This window comes from Ochlerotatus camptorhynchus, unplaced genomic scaffold (genome assembly GCF_037179485.1).
Source record: "Ochlerotatus camptorhynchus isolate MF236.1 unplaced genomic scaffold, CSIRO-AGI_Acam_v1.1 ptg000530l, whole genome shotgun sequence".
Classification (NCBI taxonomy): Eukaryota; Metazoa; Arthropoda; class Insecta; order Diptera; family Culicidae; genus Ochlerotatus; species Ochlerotatus camptorhynchus.
Window position 1 is genome coordinate 5317228 of NW_027041014.1, and position 26509 is coordinate 5343736.

Sequence of the window (26509 nt, forward strand, 5' to 3'; positions counted from 1 at the left end):
AATATAAATTCAGTTACTACTGGGTGTCGACTCATTCCTGAGTTAAACTGAATTACTGAGGGTTGATAAAAAATCTATTTCCGTAGACGTTGTTATTTGTTGCAAAATATAACCTCCAAATGGGTATGTGCGTCTCTTAATAGATGTTACGCATGATTGCGTCTGACGTAGATCCTTTGGGCGCATTGGAGCGCTTTTTAACAAATGCAAGACTGGTAATGAGTTAAGAGAAGAAAATGATTTTATTTTTTTCTGATCACTTGTAGTTCTTGTTCCTTATTGTGTTCCTAACAGCCTGACTAGCTCAGAGAAGAAACTGAAATGAGTATTTACGATAATGGCCTTGGAATAGCACTTTTATGATTGCATAATGATTCAAGAAACGTACAGTAATATTGCCTCGACAGCATAGAGTGGTGTTATTCAGTATTCTAGTTCTTCATTGTAAATCTGGTTATCTTGGAAAATTATCTTCTCAACGAAGTTTTAGTATTGCAATTGCGATAAAATTAAGCTACTGAATTTTGGAGGTGAAAGCGTTGTTTTTACGATTTCCCACCCTAGGAATCTGGCCGTGAATTAGCGTTTTGATAAGCGTATTATCCGGAATATCTTGTGGAGCTGGGTCTCAAATTGTACTCAAGGGAGAAAATTATAAAGGCATTAAAGACAAGTGTTTCATATGCAAGATGTAACACTGCTTCTAAGGGTGAGAAAATCGCCATGCCAAGGACCTCTTCTCATATCATGAAGTTAATCGAGCAAATTTGCTGCAAACTTTAAGCGATTAAGCAAGCCTTGTTTGTAGATTGATAACGAGATGGTTGCAGTTTGCTCCACACATCACTATTAATCATGAATTGAACTGATTCCCTGGCGCTTACAATTTGTTAATTAAGAAAAATGCGGTGCCTTCCCGTTTTTGGCAAAACGCGATTTCGGTCTTTTTTGCATCCTATAAAATGTATCGAACGCTTTATTCAATTTGAGATTGGCGAGAGGTACATGGGGTATTTCATGAAAAAATGTCCCGAAAGCACTACCCAACAAAAAATTTTGGCTGCAGACTAGCTGATACAGCCAAAATTTCCTTATGCAGTTAATTTGTGCCTGTAATAGGCTGGTCTGCAGCTAGAATAGTTTTTTTTTTTTTGGGTAGTACATATCTGAGGAAAGTAATAGCTAAAGAGGTCGTGTTGACAAAACCATGTACCTGGATTTTTTTGAAAATTACTGGAAAATCGGGGAATATCAGGGAATTTGGTTTTCTTCATTGAGTCGACACCCTGCGTAATGTGACTCGCATAGTTGGAAAATCAAAACCATATGTACAAAAAGTGAAGCAGAGGCATGGGCTGAAGGCGTACAAAGCTAAAAAGGTACCCAATCGTAATGATAAGCAAAATTTCACTACAAAAAGCCGTGCTAAGGAGCATTTCACCCAGTTTTTGCTATTTCTTGTATCATAATGGATGACGAAGCATACGTGCGCGAAGACTTTCAACAGCTTTCGGGTTTGGCTTTTACTGCAATGCAGAAGAATGCCATTGCCGAGATGTTCCGGACAAAGAAGCTTTCGAAATTCCCCAAAAAGTATTTGGTTTGGCAGGCCATATGTAGTTGCGGCCGGAAATCCAAAACGTTCATATCTATCTAAATGCTGTTGCTACCATTCATCGGAAGCCACGACACTCCAGCTCTGTTTTGGCCTGATTTGGCCTCTTGTCACTATGCAAGATCCGTCCTAGAATGGTATAATGCACCAGGGGTCAATTACGTGCCAAAGACAGCTAATCCGCCAAACTGTCTAGAACTTCGCCCAATAGAAATGGTGTTCTCATCTAAAACATTAGCAAGTAACCAGCTTTGAATTTACCATGCCAGCGCTGATGGAGAAGGCTTTGCGAAGGACAATATTTTGCCTACGCCATAGATTCAACATGGCGTCCAATGTTTTTGTTTTGATTATTTTGATCATCGTTAAACACCAGCTAAAATAATTCGAATTACACCAGTAATGCAGGTTTCTAATGAATCAGCACCGACGTTCCGTCCAGTCCCGTCACCGAATACTTCCAGAACTACGGGGAAGTTTTATGATCTGATTTCAAGAAGCAATCCAATAAATTCAGGAAAATTTCTGAAACTTTACAGAAGTTTCCAAAACTTCAAATGAGTTAAAATATTTTAAGGAAAGTAACGTGAAGTTTGAGGTGGTTCTAAAAACCTCAAAGTATTTCCATGAATACCAGGAAAATTTCGGAAATTTCAGGAAAGTTCTGAGAGCTTCTGAAAAATTTCTAGAGTTTTAAGGCAGGAAAATAGCGATTACATTCAACCAAAGTGTTTTGTTACTTGTTCACGATTTTCAGAGTTGGGAGGAAATGCTATACTAATATCAAAATGAAATTATATTTACCTACTACTCCCAACTCTACCCATCAAAAAGTTTCAAAAATGAAAGATATTCCTGAAAACATCAAAGAAGTTACTTGAGAAAAATTCCGGAAACTCAACAGAAGCTCCTATAGATCCAAGTGCAGAAAACGTCCGGAAATTAAGAGATCTTCAGGGCAGCTTTATTAATTTCAGAGCTATTTCAGAAACACTATCAAAAGAATAATGAGAACTTCAGGACAGTTCCAAGAAATATTAGATAATATCAGACTGGTCCACACATTTGATAGGAACTTTACAGCAGATCTGAGGAATAAAAGCAAATAACGAGGATTTTGGGGAAGATTAATGAACAAACTGCGCGATAATAAAGTAAGATCTGAGAACTTCTTTAAAACTTCGACCTCTTCAGGGAAGCTTCGAGAATTTCAAGGCGCTTCAATCAACTTCAAGGAAACTGCTGGAACTTTTGAAAAGTTCCAGGGCTGTTACAACAGGCGCGGATTTCGCGAATTTCGCGGATTTCGCGATTTTCGCGGATTTGAACTTTCAGTCGCGAAAATCGCGGAAACATTAAATGATGTCGCGAAAATCGCCAAGGGACTGATGTGCTGTCACAAAAATTGTGGAATTCATTGTAACCTTTCCGTCACGGATTATTTTGCTGTCATCAATTTTGTTGTTCATTTGGCTCTCAATTTTTTACCGGTTAAAACCAAACACCCTGCAAATAATCGAGAAATGATCTCAATTCCATAAGTCACACCGGATTTACACGGAAATTCCCTGAGGTCTGTCCAATGCAAGTCATTTTCCTTTTTTTTCCAAGGTGAACATAGCATTTTTCGTTGTCAAATCATAAACAAATTGTATATATGCGAGTAAATGCCATGTATACCGGATATTCTAGGTTCTCCAAATCGTCCTGGAGTTCAGTTGATTTTTTCTACTATATAAACCAAGACTCCAATAATGTCTGTGGTATCGAAATATGTCCAACCAGATTCAAAGTGTGAATGTAGATTGTACCCGACCTATTGCTACGTATACAAGATGTTATAGGTTCTGAAATCATTCTGGAGATCAGATTATGTTTCTACTAAATCACCCAAGCCTAATTCAATATCTGTAGTATCGAAATATGTCCACATAAATTTGCAGTGTCTATGTGGATCATGCCAACCTATATTCGTGTATGCCAAATATTTCCTAAGGATGTCCATATCGATATTTCGATACTACAGATCATAGATCATCTGGTATACGTGGAAATAATTAAACATTTTCCATATAGCCACTACGAATCTGTTTGGACATAATTCGATACTACAGACTGTATCCCAGTCATGGTTGATCTAGTAGAATAAATCACCTGAACTCCAGAACGATTTGGAGAACTTAAAACATCTGGTATACATAGCAATAGTTCATGCATGATTCACATAGACACTGTGCATCTGTCTGGAAATATTTTGATATTAAAGACATTGTCCCAATCTCGGTTGATCTAGTAGATCAAATTATCTGAACTCCAGGACGATTTTAAGAATTTACATCTGGATTACTCGGAAATATATCATGCATGATCCACATAGACACTTTGAAACTGATTGGACATTTTTCGATACTACAGACATTATTGCAGTTTTGGTTGATCTAGTAGAAAAAATCAAATTTGTAAAACCTATAATTTCCAGTACACATAGTAATAAGTCGTGCATGATCCACAAAGTCACATATATATGATTCGGTTATGATTTGCCAACGAAAATACAATGTCTCACCATTGGACAGACCCCAAGAAATATCTGTGTAAATACAGAACCGCGACGTGACCAACAAGTGTGACTTATGAAACTCTGGTAATTTCTCGATTATGTGCAGGGTGTTTGGTTTGAATCGGTCAAATATTGAGAAAACTAGCGCCAAATTAACTACAACATTTAGGACAGCAAAATACGTCAGAGACGCAAAGGTTAACTTTTTTAAATAATGCTTCATCAAATCTAGGCCTGTATTATTCAATAGAAACATTCATAAACTAGGGGTGACCCCGGCGTAGTGGTTAACATCCATACCTCTCACGCCAAAGTCACGAGTTCAAATCTCACCCCCGGACAAGTCACGAATGCCTCAAGAGTGTTAAAGTGACCATAATAATAATAATAAAAAAAAAAAACATTCATAAATAACTGATTTTTTTTCAAAGGATACAAACGATACTCCTTTAGGTCAGTCGGTAAAGGAGCAGCTACAAAGCGAGGCCATGCTGGAGGCGACTGAGTTCGAGTCCCGTTCGGTCTATTAATCTTTCGGGTTGGCAAATTGCTCTACCTCCTTGGGCATAGAATGGTACAGCCCTAGAAAGCTCTCAAATCAATGTGAAGGTACTTCAAAGAACACTAAGTTCAGAGCAGGCAAAATCTAATATGCTATATGCTATAAGCTTGAAATGCCATGTAGTAGTATGCAAATGGTATTTTTAGGTAATGAAAACAGTTTTTTTTGTCGCGGATTAGTATTTGAAGTCGCGGATTTCTTTTGCGAAATCGCGGTTTTCGCGGATCAAATTTAGAAAATATTGTAACAGCCCTGAAGCTCTAATAAATTCAGGGAAGTCATTAAAAACTTCTGCGAAGTCCACAGAACTTGAGAAAATAAATTAATATTTTATAGAAATTCCAATAGCCACAGCTCGTAGATCTTAAAGGCAATCCCAAAAACTTCAGGACAGCTGAAGTTTAAAGATCTGTATGCGTATACTCCTGAGAAATTTAAAAAACTTCATACATATTTTGGGAACTTCACAGAAGTCCAGACATGTTCAGGGTAAGAGCTTCCAAGTCGCTTCGATAACATCAGAGATGGTCAATGAGTTTCAGTTCAGTTCAATAAACTTAACTAAAAACTCAGGGAATTTCCGAAAACTGTAGTTCTGAGGTCCTCAGAGAATTCCAGAGAACTCCAGAAAAGTTTTGAGATTTTTAGGCAATTTCACAATTTTCAGGGAAGTTCCGATTACCTGAACCAATCAGAGAACTTCAGAGCAGTTCCATTAATTATTTGCAGGAACTTCCAATTGCCGAGGAATCATGGAAAATTGCTTAAATTTCAGGAATATTGGGTACTCTAGATTGGTATGCACTTCCCTCAATTACAATTATGGGCATTCTTTTAAGGGACACATATGCTAAATCTGCGAGTAACCAGTTCTAAATATACCGTGACATCACTGGATACGTCTCTTTGAAAAAGTTATCGAGAACTGAACTGTTTGAATACATGATCGAACAAAATACGTCAAATACACCTTCGTATGACAGGTGCAAACCTGTCCAAATCCGTCCGTAAAACTTATTTATTTTGGCATTTCTAATGGCAAAATAGTGAATTTTCCATAAACTTTAACGGAAAATAACTCACCAATACTGGCGGAAACTGCGTTTTTTGCCACCCATTAGCCATCCATCTAAAGTATGGTTCACTTAGAAGCCGCACACTTTATTTATTCTAAAGCAGCGTCTCTAGTGGTCGGATTTGGAATGTTTTGACAGCGATTTGTTTTGAAAGTACACGTGTTTCAGTGGTGAAAGTTTCGTCTCGATACGTGCAGTATTAAAAGGTGTACTAGATGGAAGTCGAGAAAAGAAAATTGTCCGGGAACCTGCCTGAAATCCATCTTGACATAGGTTTCGTCCTCCATGAGAAGGCATCCTCTGTACTTCCTCTGGACATTTCTGGCCACTAGATTCTGCTTCATCGTCCTGTTCGGTTGCTTGAAGGCATGGAATGAACGATAACCTGCTCGCAGACGGATCCGCTGGCATCGTCTTTTTTGGCGACATCCCGATCCGAAAATCCTGGATTTCTCTTGATCGGCCTCAAGTCCCACGTTGGGCGCCAAAATGTAGCGCGCAAAACGCGGCTAACGGTTTTCCGTCTTCTGAATCGTTCCCTGGCTTGATAAACGGACGGCTTAAGTGCCACCTCCAAGGAGGACCGTCCGTCGAGTCTTGTTTGTCCGGCTAGAAACCCGACCTCAGGGCGGGTTTGTTCAATCAGAACCAAAAATTTAATTTCAAAACGAAACTGAAGACTCAAGCGGTACGATGGATCGAGATTCTCCACACAAAGAGGTCGCCTCAATCGCGATGAGATAATAGTTGATGCTACCGATCGTTCTACACTACCGGTGATAAGTTTAAGGACACCCCAAAAAACCATGCAAATATGTTTTGTTCAATTTTCGATCTCCAAAGGTTATTTCAATAGTATGAATGATATAGCATGAGGGAAGGTCCATTAATTATGTCACGCAAATTTGGCCCATTTTCAACCCTCCCCCCTCCCACCTTTGTCACATTTTTTAAATGGACCTTAATTGTTTTTTTGTAAGGCTCGTCACAGTTTCCAAAACCTCCCTCCCCCCTAAAAGTGTGACATAATTAATGGACGATCTCTAAGTGTTCTACTGCTAGTTTTATTTCAAAATTTTGCCAACCCAATTCTGAGAAAATCAGTCACGATTCTTCAGAGTAAATTTTGAAAAAATATTGTAATTTTGGGTGAGCACACAAAATTTGAAAATTATATTGAACAATTTGCCTACGAGGAAAGTTCGATCCAATACCTTTCAAAAGATCTAAAGAGAACGAAAATTGGACGTAACATGACAGAGATATGAACATAACAAATTTGTCATGTTTTTTTGGAGGTGTCCTTATACTTATGCTCGGGAGTGTACCTACTCACGAAAAACAACACTCGCCAGTATCATCACCGGAGGAACTCACTTATTCAAAAATCCCCGCCGATCGAGACACGTGAGTGCATTTGTTACTCCAAATGGCAAAACTTTAAACCTACAAAGTCCTCTGGTCATCCGGAAGGCCGTGTAATTCATGCTTTCCTCCTTCAGCGGAATCTGGAAGTACGCGTCCATCAAATCAATGAAGTACTTCGCGTTTTCCAGCCGTTGAAATATCTCCAGCATATTCCTGATGGGGTAGCTGTCCTTGACCGTCATGCTTCTTGCTGCTGGTTAACTCAAAATTTGTCATCACCTGTACCAAGTCCTGTCGTTCCTCGTCCGTCAAATCGTGCTCGACTTCAACAGTATCCACCGTAGGCTCCTGTGTTTCCTCCGGGATTTCGAAGGTTGGAACGTCCAGCGTCGTATCGTTCCCTGATGACGGAATTTTGGGAAGTTCTCCTATCGGTTCCAGGATGAAAGCTATGAGCTCGTCCGTGTCATTAAATTGACCTATCTGCTCTGGTCCGTTACGCAGGTCTGCCATCGGTGTAATACCAAAACTTCGCCAAAAATAACATCCTAGAATAGGTTTCGAGATCTACTACTACTGTTGGTACCACCCTTGTGATGCTTTTGTAGGGTTGAGGTACCCTAAGCATTTATATTCAGTGTTGGCGGCTGTGCATACTCTCAATCTGGTCGGATGAAGTCGCAAACCATACTTCTCCGATAACTCAAGATAATTCACAACACTTATCCCGGCACCTGTGTTTAATAGAGCTGTTAGTTCTGTGTCGAAAACGTTCACACGTAGATAGGGACATCGTCTTGTCTGAATTTTGATGGTATGAATGCGGTCGATAGGGTCAAAATGTGGTGTTGCTTCGGGAACTTTGTTGTCTTCTGGAATGTTCAGGTTCCCTGACGTACATCCCCTTAATTGTTTCTCTGGTTCTGCCTACCTGGTCCGCAGTAAAAGATTCACCTCTGTGTTGTTTCCGCTCGTGTATCCGTTGTCGAATTCCTTGATCCTGATTTGGATTCCCGAATCGAAACCTGATTTTCTCCTCGAAGTCATCTCAATCCTCGAATTCGTCCACGTATGTAAAGAACCAGTCCGAGGCCTGACCTTCCAGAATTATGTGTAAACTCCGCTGAGAAACACCTTCTTGTTCTGCTATCTTCTTCAACTTCTATTTTCTATTGATGCTGTTCTGTTGTCCCCGGAAAAGGAGAGCTTCCAGTGCTCAATCCTTCGAGATTGCTGAAAATTCCTACCCCTATGTCCATCAGATGTAATGGAAGTTCTTGCACTACATCGGTCACCGCCTGTTTCTGAACCGTTCGTCATCTCGTTGATGCCGGTTCCGTTGGCTGCCAGTTCCTTTATGCCTGCCGCCTCCGATATTCATCACCCTGAAGTCCTCGGTTGGTTCGCTGCGGTTCTCCGTATTCGCTACTGGATTCGTCTATTGTATATTACTGGTCTCGTTTTGACCTAGAACTCTTGCCTCCTCGAGTATCCTACCGTCTACTACTCCGTGTACTATATCTATTGCAATTTTGATCCACCGTTTCAAACTCACTACTGTCGTTCTCCGTATCAACGTCTCTAGCTGGCATCTTCCTAGTTCACTTAACCTGTTCCGTGCGTTTCCGATCTTCCGATTCCTTCTGATGGTCGTGGCTACCCTGGGGTTTCAGTTTTTGTAGAATGGTCTCATCTCTTCGTATGGTACTCTCTGCTGGGTATCCTTCTTACCGTTTGAGGGTACGTCCCAAGTAACAATTCAAGCTGAACAGTGAGAACAGAAGCTGATTATTGGTTGATTTAAGGTGTACAAAGCTGATTAAAAGCAGGCTGAATATATAATTGATTAGTAGTTGATGAAGCTAATTGCATCCCCATAATTCAACCTCAATAAGTTAGCTGATCTAAGGATTGAACAAGCCTTATTTAAGCTTAACACTACTACACAAATCAGCAATGCACTACAAATATTTTGATAGCCTGATTTGTTAAATGTAGTCAGTGTAACTCGTTGCATTTCCGGCATTTTAGTTCTTCTACATTCACTGCCTACCTTTCTAATCCCAAGCAACGGCAGCAGTAGAGACAAGGTAGAGGAGCTTTTTATGAATCGCCCCAGGTAGAAGTGGGTTGCGACGACGTTGGAAGCATTAACATTTATATTTCTGTGTTTACAATTCTGCATTGCTGTATAATACTCTTCCGGTTGCTGTTATTCAACTTAAATTTGACGTGTTTCAAGTTAATGATCATACCTCTTTCCACACATATGCCTAAGTGGTCCAGTAGGTATGATTGATGCCTGTGAATCAGTGACTGCCGGTTCGAATCCCGAAATGCAAAAGTAATTTTTAGACTTATAATAACAATATGAATATGTAAATCCAATTAGTTAGTCAGCACCTTGTTGCAGTCCCATAAAAATATATAAGGTATGAAGTGGTATTAAATTATTTTATTCTTAATAAAACTAGAAGGCTGAACAAGGGTTGGAGAAGACTGTTATTGAATGCCTTAAAAAGCTTATAATTTATATTACTGTTAAGCTTTTGGCTGATTAAAATCACCAGATTTAGATGTTTAAAAGCTGAACAAAGGTTAACGTGGTCTATGTACAACAATTATTCAAACTAAGGCTGAACTAAAATCGATTGAACAACACTTGTTAAGCATCAAATTGTTACCTGGGGTCCTGTTTATGTTGTGATGCCGGATTTTTCGGAATTGCACCCATTCGTTCCTTCGTACTGATTTGACGTATTTCCATCTCCAGCTGCACCTACATCGTCACCTGAGGGTTTGTCGGTCAAACTCCATAAAGTCTCCTTAATCGATTTAAGGAGTTCTTTGCGATGAAGCTCCATTTCTTTGTCAGCCGTCTCCCCCCTTTTAACCCGAAGGTAATAATGCCTTAACCGGGACGCTAACGACGGATCTTCTTTCTCCTCGAGTGCCTGTTGAATTTGTTGAACACGATTCACGATCATGTCAACCTCCTGCTCAAATTTGTACGGAGGTCTGTACTCCCTTCTCTCTTTCTGATCTGTTTGAAACAGCCTACACAGCAACCGAAGTTTTGTGTAATCATCCTTTCCAATCTCCTCTGAATGATTTCGCAACTTAAGCTCATAATTAATTTCAGCGTGTGAATGCTGCATTTTGTAAATTTACGGACTTTCTCTTGATCGGCCTCAAAAGCTTTCAGTTCAGCTGCCGATCAAAAGTTCCAGCACGGCGTTTGATTTGAACCTTCCGGGCCACACTCTTGCGATCACGGAACCGCTTGAAAACATCTCTCAGGCCAATTTTCAACTTTTTCGCGATATTTCGAATTGACCACGTCGGGCTTTCGGGCGCAGGATCAATTTTCTTTTCTCGTTTCCATCTAGTACGACTTTTTTAATACTGCACGTCTCGAGACGAAACTTTCACCACTGAACACGTGTACTTTCAAAACAAATCGCTGTCAAAACATTCCAAATCCGACCACTAGAGGCGCTGATATAGAATAAATAAAGTGTCCGGATTCCATGTGAACCAGACTTTAATCGCATTATTTTCCTCCCTTTGCTTGCTGAGTGCTGGCGTTCCACCTCCACGAGAACCCTGCTGTAGCGAATGAGAACGACCCAAATTTGAGTTTAGTTCACTCAAAATCGCCAAAAGTGCAGGAACTCAGCGATGAGTAAATTTGTCCCATGGTTTCCTGTGGAAAACCTACAAAATCTGCCGAAAAATGAGAAAATTGACAAAGTAGTACCAATAGACTGAGTGAATCCAATCTTTGCTTTTCTCAAATTCGGGATTTTTCCCTGGAAAATCCTGGAAAAACCTGGGAAAACATGAGCAAATTGACTGCACTACTGCTGAGTTCCTGCACTTTTGGCGATTATGAGTGAATTAAGCTCAAATTTGGATCGTTCTAATTCGCCGTGTAGAGCATGACAGCGAATTTCCGCTACTTGGATTTATTATAAACTCCCCGTTACATTTTGTAATTTTTATATGAAATGGAGCACTTAATTCAATTACAGAAAATAGGAGTCACTCAACAGTAACAGTTACCTGGGAAGGGAATAACTCACAAGTATAGTTCTGGACCCACTAGCCCATAGCCAAACAAAACACAAATTGCGTATCATCTATTACAACTAACCAGACAAGTCCTACCGGTACTTGAATCCAGAGCGCCGGAAAACGTGCAAGATCTCGCTTCACTCGGGGCACACGTCTCTGTTCCGTGTCGAGTTGACTGCTAGTAGCGCACGTTACAATTTATATTACTACGCAAATATTTACCCATCGCCACTTAGTACTGTATTTAATTAAAGTCGGGAGCCTGCTTTCTGCAGCGCAGGCAATAAAACTTACAATGTACGCGCACGGCCTTACGTAAGCACACGTTCTCATGCAGTAACGAGGAACCATCAGGCTAAACATTACTTATCACACAGCAACGACTTTTACATGATTACAGTCAATTGTAACGACAATTTGATAGTACGGTCATCGACGAACTGACGCGACAGCTCATACAACATACACGGCCAATGAGATCAATGCAAATTTGAGTTCAGTTTACTCATAAATCGCAAAAAGTGCACGAACTCAGCGATGAGTGAATTTGCTTCATGTTCTTCCAGGAAAATAATCCCGAATACGAGAAAAGTAAAGATTGCGTTCTCTCAGTTTATTGGTACTACTCCAAGACTTAGTAAAATTTTCGTCAATTTTCCTCATTTTCCGGAAGATTTTTGAGGAAATCATGAGGTAAATTACTCATCGCTGAGTTCCTGCACTTTTTGCGATTTATGAGTAAACTGAACTCAAATTTGGGCTGATCCAATCCTTTCCCAAGATGCTATATTTAAAATACGTTAAACACTACCGCTATCTATTCATCCGATCGCGTCGCATCATGAGCAAGGACACGAACACACGTAGAATTTATGTTGCCTTGGTTTGCGTCTCACCTCGTTTGACAGATTCATTCATTTGCCTCTAACTTTTTTTATAAACAGAATTCCGTAAAATGATGCATGCAGGCTTTCGTAGCGACCAGAACCCACCATTGTTTTTTAGTGAATGTAAATTACATTCACTGAAAAACAATAACAAGTTCTGCCCGCTCTAGTTCGTCATGCATAAGAGATACAAATTTGAGTAATTGACAAAAGTTGTAGCTAATATAAAAACCTAGAAAAGCCTCATACACCATTTTACGGAATTCTATTTATGAATAAAGTTAGTACAAATGAATGTAAATGATTTTCCATGCCTTCCATTTGACAAATACAATTGTGGTCAAACGAAATACTCCATGTGGCATGTCGGTTCGTCGGTTGACGGTGTGCGCTGACTAGTACTGATCCATGATTTTCCCGCCTTTATTTCCGCAGACCGATCTCTACGGCCAGAATCTGTTCAACATGGTCCATCCGGATGATCAGAATTTGCTCAAACAGCAGCTGGTCCCTAGCAACATAGTGAATCTGTTCGATTCGACTGGCGTGCCGTCGACGTCAGGTCGGTCCTCCACATCAGCATCGGCGGCGACCCCCAGCGCGGACGGGAGCAGCGAAGATCAGCAGCGGAGATCCCAGGAGGAGGAGGACGAAATCGATCGCAAGCTGCGACAGGATCGGCGGAAATTTTCTTTGAGGTAGGCATTGGCTGAAGTTTTGATTGAAAATTGGAATGTTGATTGATCGAGTATGATTCTAGACTTGCCCGAGCGGGACCGCGATCGGAGCCAACGGCATATGAACTAGTCACGATTGATGGTTGCTTCCGGAGGGCGGATTCCGCTCCACGTGGTGAACGACCGAGTGGTCCCTCCGGACTGCAGCTACTGCGAAGAGCGCGGGGCCGGGACGACGGGATTTCACTACATAGCATTAATGGGAATGATATTGTAAGTACCTGCGATTACGAGGTTTTGTCTTAGATTAACGAATCCTTTCCACAAAAACAGGTGCTAGTTGCAATGGTACGCGTGCAAAAGGTCCCAACCATCTGTGATCGTTTGATTGAGGCTTGCAGGTATGAGTACAAAACGCGTCATCTTATTGACGGAAGGATAGTGCAATGTGACCATCGGATATCGGTCGTGGCGGGATACCTGACTACGGAGGTCTCCGGACTGTCGCCATTCACCTTCATGCACAAGGACGACGTCCGGTGGGTCATCGTGGCCCTACGGCAAAGTAAGTTCCCTTCGAAAAAACGCAATCTACCGTAAAACACCCACAACACAATCATCTACTTTCAATTTCAGTGTACGACTACAGTCAAAACTATGGCGAATCCTGTTACCGGTTGATGACCCGGACCGGAGACTTTGTCTACCTGAAGACCCGCGGTTACCTGGAAGTGGATGACGCTTCCAAAAAAGTGCAATCCTTTGTCTGCATCAACACCCTAGTCACGGACGACGAAGGCCGGCAGCTTGTGCGGGAAATGAAACGCAAATTTTCCGTCATCGTGGAGCAGGAAGAACTGCCCGACGAAAGCGACGAACCGGCCGTGGAAAATCAGAAGCAAATCGAACGAGCCGTACGGAATCTGCTAACCAATCTACACTCAGAAGACGACGAACCGGTTGAACATTCAGCAATTCCATCCATCGCATCGCATGATTCGGATGCACCCGGAAACTCGCAGCTCGCCATAATTGCACCAAGTTCGAAGGAGGTCAAGTCGGCCATCGTCAAGAGCATGAACGTGATTGCAATAGCTTCGAAGAAGCTGTCCAACGGAAGTAATTCCCCGTTGAGGGATTCTGGATCCAGTCCCAAACCGAGGAACCACTCCAGCAGTTCACCAGGGAACATCACAAGTGCCGCCGCCATGCAACGTCCTTCCGTACTACAGAAAGCCCAAAGTCCCGCCTCGGAATCCCGAGTGCCTCCCTTGCACGGCTCCGATCATGGTTTCATTCAGCCCTTCTCTCCGGCCGGCAGCAGCAGCAGTAGCAGTAGCAGCGGTTCCGTTTTCTCTCCCGCATCACATTTCCAGCGGAACAGTCGAAGTCCGTTCGGTGGCAGCATTCCGCCGACTTCACCGCCCGCCATTGCTGCAGCTCCATCGCCGTCCGGTTCGCGGATCGTTGATAACTCGGCAAACAGTCATGTGCGGTCTACCAGCGTGCTGAAGCGAACCTACAGCAACAGCAGCATTAGCACTTCCGATGACACTACCGTCGGTCATACGGCCGATTACCTAGTGCTCAAACGATCCAAAGCTAGTCCCCCCGGTCTGGATGTCTGTATGAACAGGCTGGCCAATCCGGCAACAGGTAAGCAGCACCCGGTGGGATCTTTGGCGGACCTAGGTTCTAAGAAATTATGTCTTTGTAGATCTCATTACTATGTTGCCCGATGCGATTCACGCGGTCGATCAGTCGTTGCTGACGATAGAGAGCGAGACGGCCATTATTCGGGGGCAGGTCAGCGGTTACGAGGACTTGCACAGCTCGCAGCAACGGTTGGACAGGATAGCGGTGAGTTGAATGATTTGTGTTTGATATTTCCAACGGAAATCTCCCCACGGTGCAGGATAGATTTTGTTTTGGTGTGGTTAGCTGCGTGCACGTTGAGTAGATAGAATGGAGATTGATGACGATTCGACATTGGCAAACTACGCAAAGGGAGAGTGTCGCTACTTGGTAGCAAACTACTCATGATGGGAGGAGTCTGTGTAGCTTACCGGCGTGTGCAAAAAGAAAGGCAATCAAAATTTAATTTTGTGATTGTTTTCCAAACACAGACATCGTGATTATGCATTGCAGCATTCTCTGTATATTGCTATTGGTACAGTAAGTGCTTCAGTGATTACACTCCGCGTTGGATAGAGTCCATATTCGAAGTGAATCAAGTGTTTATTGAGAACTTCTGTAAAAATCTTCAAAATGTCTCAACACATGGCTGCTAAATATCTCCGCGGTTATCGGAAGTTGCTGAACGCGTTCGATTGTGTCGAGCCAACAAGAAAGCGGCCAAAGTTAATCCTAATTTTAGGATTTTTTCAATAACCGCCCCATTTCAAAAAATTGAATAATGAATTGTTCATTTTGGAGTTAAGTTTCCAAACCATTTATTTCGTGATTAATATAGTAGTGAATGGAGCATCAAAAACAATCTCGTAGTTCTACGTTAACAATGCGGTCGTGCTTTGGAACAACCCTTAAATTTTTGCAAAAAATAAGTGTGTACACGCTATTTCTAAACAACCCCAATTTTAGTAGGATCTACTCATATTCGTCAAAAGTAGAGCTACCCAAAATTTAGTAAACAAAGTTGGGACTGAAAAGATTACGAATAGACAACATCGACCTGAATCCGAACGATGTTGCTCCTTTGTTATCTTGCCAGGTCCAACTTTGTTTACTAAATTTTGGGTAGCCCTACTTTTGACGGATATGAGTAGATCCTTCTCAAATTTGGGTTGTTTAGAAATAGCGTGTAGAGCACGGGACTGACATCAAATGTTTCCACTGTGGGATTTCACAAATTTGACAGTACCCTCTTACCCTGAGTACTGCGAACTCAGCCGATTTTATTTTTCAAGTGAGCTAGAAATCATCTTGAAAATCTTCCGAAGTTTCAAATTGTTTTGCTGAAACAGCTCACGAAATTGTATATACATGGTGATGGGAGTGCACTTGCTCACAAAGCTCACATGACTCTTATAAAGTTTGATTACATTCTTGTTTCAGCAACCCAGTTTTGGCATTATTAATATCAAATAAAAACACTTTTTCGAGCATCACGCTCGATGATTTACATTATCCGCCTACTAAGGTTGATGTTTCGACAGTTTCAGAATTATAATTCTTAATTTGTTTTCAGTAGATGGCAACACCTTTACTTGTGGTTCAAACAGTAACTACCTACGTGACTTCTGAGCTCTTTTGAATGTTTGGCTCCCGTTTGACAGTTTGACTCGGCTCCCAGATGACAAGCATTTTGAGTTAGTTCGCAGTACTCAGCTCTTAACTGGTCTGTACATTTATGGCCCATAACAAACTTGAACAACACATACCTACAAACTTTGTGGCTGTATTGCATATTTTACAGCTGTCGCTTACAACGCATGTGATTGTTTTGCGTTGGTTGTAAGCAACCGGTGGAAAATAACGATTTTAAATTTGCTCAATACTTGGCTAGCAAATCGATTAACGTACCCCATTTTAGTCGAAATTCTAGTACTACACTATGTTCGTTTTAATTCGCTATGCAAGTTTGACCGATAAAATGAGGGGTTCGTGGATTTTCCTATGTTTCGAGGTGTTACGGTGGCGAACAGAAATGAACACCGGGTTGTGAGCAGCACAAATTTTGGATAGGTGCAGCTTTAAAACTTTCGGTGCTTTCACCAGATGAAAGTTTCTGTTCGCTGGGTTATGTTTTCCACGCTATGAGAAAATTTCGTGTAGGTTTTCAATTTAGATTTACTAATTCATAGGCTAGACCAATAACTAATTTACTAATTCAAATAGATTAAGAATATAGGATTCACACTTTTCACTAGAATCACTAAGTATTAACTCAAGATTGTTTTGCTGACCGACTATCCACTTCTTCCTTTCATTTACGATGTTCCTTCTCTCTCTTCGTTCGCTCCTGTCATTCGATGACAACAGACAGTTGAACTCCGCGGTTCGGTTCGGGTGACACTACGCATCGCGACTTGAGGCAGTGATCCCAGCGCCAACATCCTCCCCCCCGTAACACTGGCCACCAGTTCCAGTTTTACCACTATCTACTATGTCCAGAATAGCTAGCTTTGCGACAGGCCTACGCAGCAGCCCCTTCGCAGTTCTTATGATAGCCTGACGGATCCTTCCGTCACCCCCAGGCACAACCTCCATCACTCGTCCCCTGATCCAGCTGTTCCTCTTGCTGTCCTCCACGATCAGCACTAGGTCGCCGGTAGCGACAGCCCTCTCATCGCCGAACCACTTTGTTCTCCTGGTCAGGGTCGGCAGCATCTCTCGAGTCCAGCGCCTCCAAAAACAGTCGAGTTGATGGTTGATCAGGTTCCAGGAATTCTTCACTGCTACCGAGCTATCGGTCGGCTCCGCTACTGGTTGTCGCACCCCAGTTGAGTTTCCTAGCAGGAAATGGTTCGGAGTCAGTGCTTCACTTTCTTCCGCGTCCAAGGGCAGGTAAGTGAGTGGACGGCTGTTGACGATCGACTCCGCTTCGATAACAAACGTATTCAGCGATTCGTCGTCGAGCTTCCGGTCACTACTGTTTGCGCCCATCATCGCTTGCTTGATCGAACGCACCATGCGTTCCCACGCTCCGCCCATGTGGGGTGAAGATGGAGGAATGAAGTACCATTTAGTTGCCGTATTAGTCACGGTCGCGGCAAGACCTTGTTGAAGCTGTCTCATCAGCACCCGCTCAGCGCCGTGGAAGTTTGTTCCGTTGTCTGTGTAGATTTCGGCTGGAGCACCACGACGACCCACGAAGCGACGGATGCTCTTGAGGCAAGCATCCGTTGACAGACTGTACACTACTTCGCAGTGCACTGCTCGAACAGTGAGGCAGGTGAAGAGCGCTATCCACCTTTTTGCGTTGCTGCGACCGACCTTCACTAACAATGGTCCAAACAAGTCCAGGCCAACGTAGGTGAATGGTCTTGCGTATGAAGCTAAGCGGGCCGGAGGAAGTGAGGCCATTCGTGGAATGTGAGGTACTGCTTTACGAATTTTGCACATTGTGCACACGTTGACGATTCTCCGGACAACTGTTCGAAGGCGGGACACATGATACCGCTGCCGTATCTCATTCACTACGGTCTCCGAATTGGCGTGTCGATACTTCCTATGATAAGCGTCTACGATCAGATCCGTCACCCGGTGATTGTTGGGCAGGATCGCTGGAAATTTCACTTCGTTGCTTACATTTCCTGCTGCTCCGATTCGCCCATCCACCCGTAGAATCCCGGTGTCGTCGATGAACGGCGTCAACTGATACAGCACACTGTGCTTGCTCAACCCTTCTGGGTGTGGTCTCGGATGATTCTGGTTGTTTGAGAGGATTGTCAGTTCTTCGCGGTAAGTCTGCCCTTGTACCATCCGAATCAAGGTCGCTTCTGCCTGTCGTAGTTCCTCTTGAGTGAGGTAGCCTGTATGCTTCGCTTCACCGTAGATCATCCGTTTCACATTTCCCACGTATCGGTGCACGTAGGCCATTGCTCGATGCATCCGCTCCAATTTGGAGAAGCGATCACAATCTATTACTACTGGGAGCACGACAGTTTCGACGTGAACGTTACAGCCACGTAATTCTTCCTCGACGACCCCTTGTGACATCTTCTGTTTCGGCCATTCTTTCTCAGGCCGTTGCAGAAACGGTGGTCCTTGGAACCAGACTCCTCCGACGTCCATGGATGGCCCGCTTCCCCATTTGGTTGCGTAATCCGCTGGATTCTGCTTCGACGGTACCCACCGCCACTCGATCACATCCGTCTGCTCCAGTATTTCACCAATCCTACAGGCCACGTACTGTTTGTACTTGCGGGGATCCCCTCTCAACCAGGCTAGCACCGTCGATGAGTCTGACCACAAATATCGCTCCGTAACTTTCACAGTATGGGATTCATGAACGGACCTCAATAATCGGGTCCCAAGCGTAGCGGCCTGCAACTCCATTCGCGGTATCGATAACGGTTTCAACGGCGCCACCTTCGTTTTCGCCATCACCAAAGCACATCTTGGTGTCCCGTCTGCATCGACTATTCGAAAATACGCCACTGCTGCATACGCCGCTTCGCTCGCGTCGACGAACACGTGTAATTGCAGCTGACGGTAGCTCTGCTCGGTGGCGTTCGGGAAATTTGTATGGTCGATATTCGCTGTAGCAGAACAGTCCAGCTCCGCCAACGTTCCCAATGTTCCTCGCTTATCTCCTGATCCCACTGTGTTCCAGCACGCCAAACATCTTGCAGCAGAATCTTGCCCTGAACCATGATGAAGCTTAACAATCCCAGCGGATCGAAAAAGCTCATTAGACACCGCAGGACTTGCCTCTTTGTGGGACGGGAGTCGCTGTCCACGATTTGCTGTATGTCGTCCTTCATCTGTGCGCAGAAGCTCAAGGCGTCTTCCTCTGTCAACCACAGCATACCAAGCACCCTGCCGTATTCCATGGTTTTATCCATAAACATATGCCTGTTGCTAGGGTCCGTAGCCTCTCCCAATCGTTGCTTTACATGGATACTATTCGTTTGCCAGTTCCGCAGCAGGAAACCTCCTTTACTATGGATTGCCTTCACTTGCTCCGCTATATCTGCTGCTTCCGCTTCGGTACCAAAGCTGTCTAGGTAATCATCGACGTAGTGATTGGATATGATTCCTTCAACGGCTCTTGGATACTCTCCGGCAAATTCTGTCGCATTTCTGTTTTTGACATATTGTGCAGGCGCTGGGGAGCAGGTTGCACCGAATGTCGCAACGTCCATGACGTAGATGTCCGGTAAAACGGTCGGATCCTTGCGAAATAGGAAACGCAGCGATTGTCGGTCCAAACTACGCATCCACATTTGATGGAACATCTCTTTAATATCGGCGGAGACTGCCACCGCATACTGTCGGAACCTTGACAAAACTGCTGGCAACGACGTAAGTTGATCCGGGCCTTTGAGAAGCAGTGTGTTGAGAGATATTCCGTTAACTACAGCTGCGGCATCCCAGATGAGACGCACCTTCTCCGGTTTCTTTGGATTCACCACTGCTCCCAGTGGTAGGTACCAGACCCGTTTAAGATCGGTTGTCTTCAACTCTTCCTCACTGGCTCGATGCGCGTAGCCTTTCAGCTGATATTCTTCTATCTGACGGTGAATGTTCTCCTTCAACAATGGATTCCTAGCCATCCGACGTTCTAGGCACTCGAGTCTTCGCAAAGCCATTCCGTAGCTCTCCGGAAACTCAATTTCATCATACCTCCACAGCAAGCCGGTCTCGAATCGATCGCCTACGCGTACAGTGGTTTTTTCCAAAATTTCTTGAGCTCTTCTGTCTTCGGCCGAAACCAATTCGATCACTGGTTTGGCACCGACGTCCTCGAGGGCGAAATAGTCCTTCATCATTTCGTGCAGTTCACGGTCACAGTCACAAGCATGGAAGTTGAGTGTATTTGACAAGGGAACACCACCTCCTCCGTATATGCACCAGCCGAGACGAGTTTTCACGGCGACCGGTTCGTTGATTTCACCCTCTTTCACCTTCAACGGAATGGTAAGTCGCAAGTTATTGACCCCAATCAGCAACTGAGGGACCGCGTTCTCATATCCAGCAAGCGGAAGACCTTTGAGATGTCTGAACTTGTCCACGAAATCGTTGATGTGCAGCGTCTGACCCGGCAGAGCCAGCTTCTTTACGGTACGAACATCCTCCAGTTTGTAGTGCTTTCCATCGTTAGCGCTTGATACCTTCAGCTGTAGCTGCTTCGAGTCTGCTTCGATTCTAGACACATCACCCGTCCAGGTTAGGCACAATGGTGCCGCTTTTCCGCTGGCGCCGATGTCGTTTGCGAGCTCCTCTTCAACGAGTGTAAGGGACGACCCATCGTCCAGAAAGGCGAAGGTCTTCACCGTTTTCTTTGGTCCGTAAAGTGTTACGGGAATAATGCGAAAAAGTAACGATTGATTCGACATACGATGCGCATGGTTGCCAGCGGATTCGATATTTGAAGCTGGCCTCAGCGTTGTCGCTCTTCCGGATGGTTGATTACTACGGTTAGAATGAAGCAGAGGGTGATGCCGAAAGGTACATCCGTTGATTCCGCATTGACTGGCATTCCGGCAACTTCGTCTCCCGTGCGCATTTAAGCAGCTGCGGCAGAGTTCGTTGTGTTGCACTTCCTTCCAACGATTGTCGATGGAGAGCGCTTTGAAACTGTCACAATCCCGAACACGATGTCCACGTCGTTTACAAACGCAACACTGCTTCTCCTCGTTCTTCGGCTGCTCCGGCTGGCTTACATGTGTGTTGATTGTTCCCTTATGCTTCATCCTTGACTTCTCCACGTTGGCACCTTTCCCGAATCCTCCTGTGAACTGCGTCACCTTGCTGGCCGACACCACCACGCCATTCATGAAGTCCCCGAAGGTCTTGAGGTTCACCGCCGGGTACCGCTGCATGAAATTTGCCCACTCCATCTTGACGTGGGCGGGCAACTTTTCCACTAACTCCATCAGCAGACACGGGTTCGTAAGGTGTGCATGTTGACCCGCTGCCTCCAGGTGGTCACACAAGCTTTGCACCGCCATCCCAAACTCGATGAGTGTTTCGAGACGTTCCGCCTTGGGCGCTGGAGTTGACCGCACCTTTTCCAACAGCACGTTGATTAACAGCTCCGGACGTCCGTAAAGCAGCTGGAGGGTGTTAATAACTTGTGGCACTGATTCTGGTAGTAAAAGACGGCTTCGCACGGCTTCATACGCGGCACCTTTCAAACACCGTTGCAATCTGGCAAGATTTTCCACATTCGAATATCCACACGCGGCGGTTGTGTTCACGAAAGAACTGACAAAGATCGGCCAGTCCGCGGGGTCACCGGCGAAAGGGGGTAAATCGCGAGGCATTATTTGTCGTGCGGCTAACTGCGAAGGGGCAGGTACCGGGTTTGGTACCAAAGAAGTGGGAGGTACACTTGGTGCCGGAAAAGTTAGAGGCACACTTGGTGCCGGAATAGTGCCGGGCACACTCGGCTGTATATGGCCAACATTGGGACCCGTTGTTGGAGGCAACTGGGTTTGATTCCATCCCAAAGGCAAAGAGAGAAGAACCGTAGGGGCGGGATGGCCTAGTAGAACAGGCTCAGTCCCAATTAATTTTGCCTGACTCGGGTTAACGAGAGTCGGACTAATCCCCAATTTCGCTAGCATATCCGAATAATCTTGACTCGGTTGAGCAACATCCTTATGTATAGTAGAATTAAGTGGTGGCTTACCTGGTGGAATTACGGGGGGCTCAGAGGGGAAAGGGTTACCAATAAATGTCGTCATACGACTTTCGACTCGCTGATCCGGAACCGTCTTGGGAATCGCGCCTGTTTTCCGCTGCTGATTCCAAAAAAGCTTCGATACTTCCACTAAGGTTTTCCGTCGTTGCTTCTGCTGCGCCGGATTGTGATCCATCGGCGATAATATCACCTTCTCCTGCTCCTTCACTGGGTTGACTTCCGTCTGACACCCCGTTGGATTACGGCGCTCGACCGGTTCGTCGGACTTCGGTAATCCTCCTGCGGCTTCCTCACCTGGCGCGATTTCCGAGGAATGCTGTTGCACCCATTGTGTCACACGTTGTTGACTCGCTCGTCGACTCACCCGGCTGCGGTTGCTTTGGTTGTCCCGTTCTTCGTCCAACTGTTCCTCCAGCAGGGTATATTTCTCCTGCATGAGCCTCTTCTCCTGCTCGATGGCCCGCTTCTCGGCTTCCAAGGCGCGCTGCTGAATGGCGCGCTCCTCCTCCAGTTTCTGCAGCTTCAGGGCAATTCGAGCTGACCGGTTGGTCGACTTAGTGTTGACTCTCAACGGCAAGCAATTGCGGCATGTAAATGCCCGCTCGGCGACCGATTCCGTCACCCCCGCACAGCTCATGTGCCACCAGCTGTCGCACTGGTCACATTGGACGAAATTGTCGAACGATACGGGGCGCGAGCAGCTCACGCAGCCTCCCGATCGATTCCTGTCCGGCGTGTGGGATGACTCAGCATTATCGCTGGCTTGTTTCGCACTCATGTTAGTGAACTTAACCGAAAGTTTTAAAGTGTGTTACGGTGGCGAACAGAAATGAACACCGGGTTGTGAGCAGCACAAATTTTGGATAGGTGCAGCTTTAAAACTTTCGGTGCTTTCACCAGATGAAAGTTTCTGTTCGCTGGGTTATGTTTTCCACGCTATGAGAAAATTTCGTGTAGGTTTTCAATTTAGATTTACTAATTCATAGGCTAGACCAATAACTAATTTACTAATTCAAATAGATTAAGAATATAGGATTCACACTTTTCACTAGAATCACTAAGTATTAACTCAAGATTGTTTTGCTGACCGACTATCCACTTCTTCCTTTCATTTACGATGTTCCTTCTCTCTCTTCGTTCGCTCCTGTCATTTGATGACAACAGACAGTTGAACTCCGCGGTTCGGTTCGGGTAACACTACGCATCGCGACTTGAGGCAGTGATCCCAGCGCCAACACGAGGGGTACATCGAAGAGAGTACCAGATCTGAGATAAAAGGTTGAGCACGTTTCTTCGGGATCTTCTGGTCTTAGAGTTACCTGCACTGTTACATGTTTTGTTGTATCAGCGAAAAATAAGGCGATCCAAAAAGCAGAAATCTAACTAATGTTGTTTTTTTCATTTTTCATGACCAAAGTCCGTAGTTGTATCGTAGAGGTAACTCTAAGACTAGAAGGTCCCAAAGAAACGTGCTCAACTTTTTGGATCAGCTCTGGTACTATCTTCTGTCGCAAGCCAATCGATGCACCCCTCGAAACATAGGAAAATCCACGAACCCCTCATTTTATCTGTAAAACTTTCATAGCGAATAAAAGCCAACAAATATAAATATAGCCAATTTCAACTAGAATGGGGTACGTTAATCGATTTGCTTGGGACCAATAGGCTAGTCAAGTAGTGAGCCAATTTAAAATCGTTAGTTTCTACTGGTTGGTTGTATCATGCAATATGAAAGTGATGTCAATTGGTAGTGAATAACATTGTTATCTTAAAATTGGCGAAAATCCATATGGGACTAATATGCGATTATATGCAGTGCACGTCGCCAGCCTCGCAATAGTTACGTAAGCACTTTTTTTTAGGATTTTTAGACCCCCTCCCCTTTAGTCGCTATATTCATAGTTTGGCGGATAGAATCTCGGGAACCAATAGAGGTGTCAAATAGCGGAACCAATCGAGCAGATCATGACCAACAACAGAAAAGAGCATGATGTATTGTGAACAAAACTTCGGAAACCCTTTTCTTGTGAGTCAAGGCTCGCCTACGCAAACCAACACCATTTTTGGTTTGGGGAAAATTTTCCCTATTCGATGATGCTAGTAATTTGCGTTAGATTGGTAAGGAAAGAATAATTAACGGTTTGTTTATAAAAGTTGATAGTACTTTTTCAATTGTTGGTCTACAGTATATTGAATTGGTTCCGCTTTTTGATAGAACGAAATTCTATCCGCCAGACTATAAATATAGCGACTATAAATACAGCGACTATATACTCCCCCATTGCATATAGAGGGAAAAACGTAAATATGTATTTAAATTCAATAACTTCTGTGGCAAAGGTCCTTTTCAGGTATTTTAAAATAAAACCGCCTCTACCCCAACTTGCGCTATCCTGCTCAAAGTGAAACCAGTTCTATTCGATTCCTGAGATATTTTTTCTGTAAGAACCATTATAATATATGATCATGTTCCTTCAGCGTGAATTTTGATAAATTTTTACTTTTTTGTGCCCAGTGTGCTTTGTAAGACTTAGTTATATTGTACACCCCCCCCCCTCCCCTTATCGTTTTAAAAATCTTACATCGAATATTTGAATGGTCTGTATATGACTTGTTCATGCTAACGTAAGATGTATCTGAGACCCCCTAAGAGCTTAGGTAATTATTTAATGCCCCTGACTAGCATTTTCTGAAACACACATTCTGCTACATAAACTTCAAACTTTAACTAACTTCAATTTTCCACCCGCAGGAAGAACAACAAGAGCAACGAGAAATCCTACAGTCAATTCAGCAGCAGTTCACCAGCCAAATTCGGTCCAATGGCGGCGGAGTCGGTAATGGTGGTGGTGCTGCCATGGTGGCAGGCAACGCCGCAATCGCCATCAACAACCTGCTATCCAACGATTCCGTGGACGATCTGGTCGATCCAGCGGCCATCATGATGGTGGGAGACCTCCCGAGCGATAATTCCAACCTGATGGCCGAGCTCGACGACAACGGTAGTCTTCTGGGGGTCGGCGGTGGTTCCCCGATGGAATATTTTGGCTCCGTAAATACCCCTCTGATTTCGCCCACTACGACGGCCTCCGTCATTACGTCCGGCCGATCCGTGGCCGGCGGCGGTACGACAGCATCGTATTACCATCAGGGTGCAGATTTGCATCCGAGTTAATGGCAAGTTCGTCGCACGGTGTTGGTGGCGGTGTTTGCATCAACGCAATGTTGCTACTGCTGGAGGGAGAATGACGAGCGAGCGAGCGAGCGAGCTTATGGGTTCAATTCTGATGTCCCGGGTGGCAATGAGTGTCGTAGTGTGTTTGTGTGTTTGTTACAAATGGAACAGAAGAGAGTGTTTATATTGATACTTTTTAGAGAGTCATTTAAGTCCAAGAAATACAAAGAAATCATGCTAATCTAGTTTACACGAAGTTGTGCATATAGTTTTACGTGTTGTGTAAATCGACGATTAAGGCAAACGTGAGTGATATGAGTTTTTTTCACATTGAAATTGATAGTATTGTTCCCATCCACAAAATTTTTCCGCGTTACATTATTAATGAGATACACATACCTAGGAGATAATCGATGGCAAGAGATATAGCGAATGAGTCTTAACTAAGTAAACAAATGGTACTGTAATCTGTAAGTTTGTTGGTAGTTTTTAATGAGAAAAAGTGTTTTATTATGATCCATATATATTTTATTTAGTTTTTAATTTCCTAGCTTTAAAACATTTGCAAAACTAAAATAAACCCTACACAAAATGCAGGATAAATGGAAAACAAAATTGTTTAACTAGTGCCCCGTGCACGTGTAACATTAATTTTATCTGTACACTTTATAGGAAAAATGCCCGTTTCTAAAAGGGCACCAACAACTTCTAAAACTTCTACTAGTAAAATTCCTTTCTGCACGAAAATAAAGGAGGACTATTATTATTAGTATTGCCTATAATCGCATTTCAGTCCCATATGGAAAGCAGGCATTGGGAAAATGGCAGTAGTTGTTACGAATTAGAGGAATCAGAGATGAATTAATGCAATGTTTTGTTATATCAGCGAAGAATAAGGCAATTTAAAAAAAAAGAACTGTGCGATTGAATTTCAGGATGGTACTGATACACGATTACTTTGCATGATGGGACAAACTGACTTGATGTTGTTTCTACATTTTCCATGATCAAAGTCCGTAGTTGTATCATATAATATGAAAGCAGATGCCAATTGATAGTGGATAGCGTTGTTACCTCATAATTGACGAAAATCCATATGGAACTGATATGCGATTATAGGCACTATAACAGTAACAGTTCTACCAGCCACAAGCGAGATGCGCAGTGCAGAAACTCTG

At 43.7% G+C, this 26509-nt stretch overlaps 1 protein-coding gene across 9 annotated transcripts in view; it reads left to right on the forward strand.

The window, feature by feature from the left end:
* The window catches only part of LOC135713046 (basic helix-loop-helix ARNT-like protein 1), a 288167-nt gene extending 261958 nt beyond the window's left edge, over nt 1-26209 (forward strand). For all 9 annotated transcript variants that reach the window (XM_065236128.1, XM_065236121.1, XM_065236123.1 and 6 more), the window contains 6 exons: nt 12581-12843; nt 12906-13095; nt 13156-13387; nt 13459-14478; nt 14540-14682; nt 24909-26209. In XM_065236128.1, coding sequence (XP_065092200.1) covers nt 12581-12843; nt 12906-13095; nt 13156-13387; nt 13459-14478; nt 14540-14682; nt 24909-25331 — 2271 coding nt within the window. In that variant the 3' untranslated portion in view covers nt 25332-26209. The remainder of the gene's footprint in view (nt 1-12580; nt 12844-12905; nt 13096-13155; nt 13388-13458; nt 14479-14539; nt 14683-24908) is intronic.
* The last annotated feature ends 300 nt before the right edge of the window (nt 26210-26509 follow it).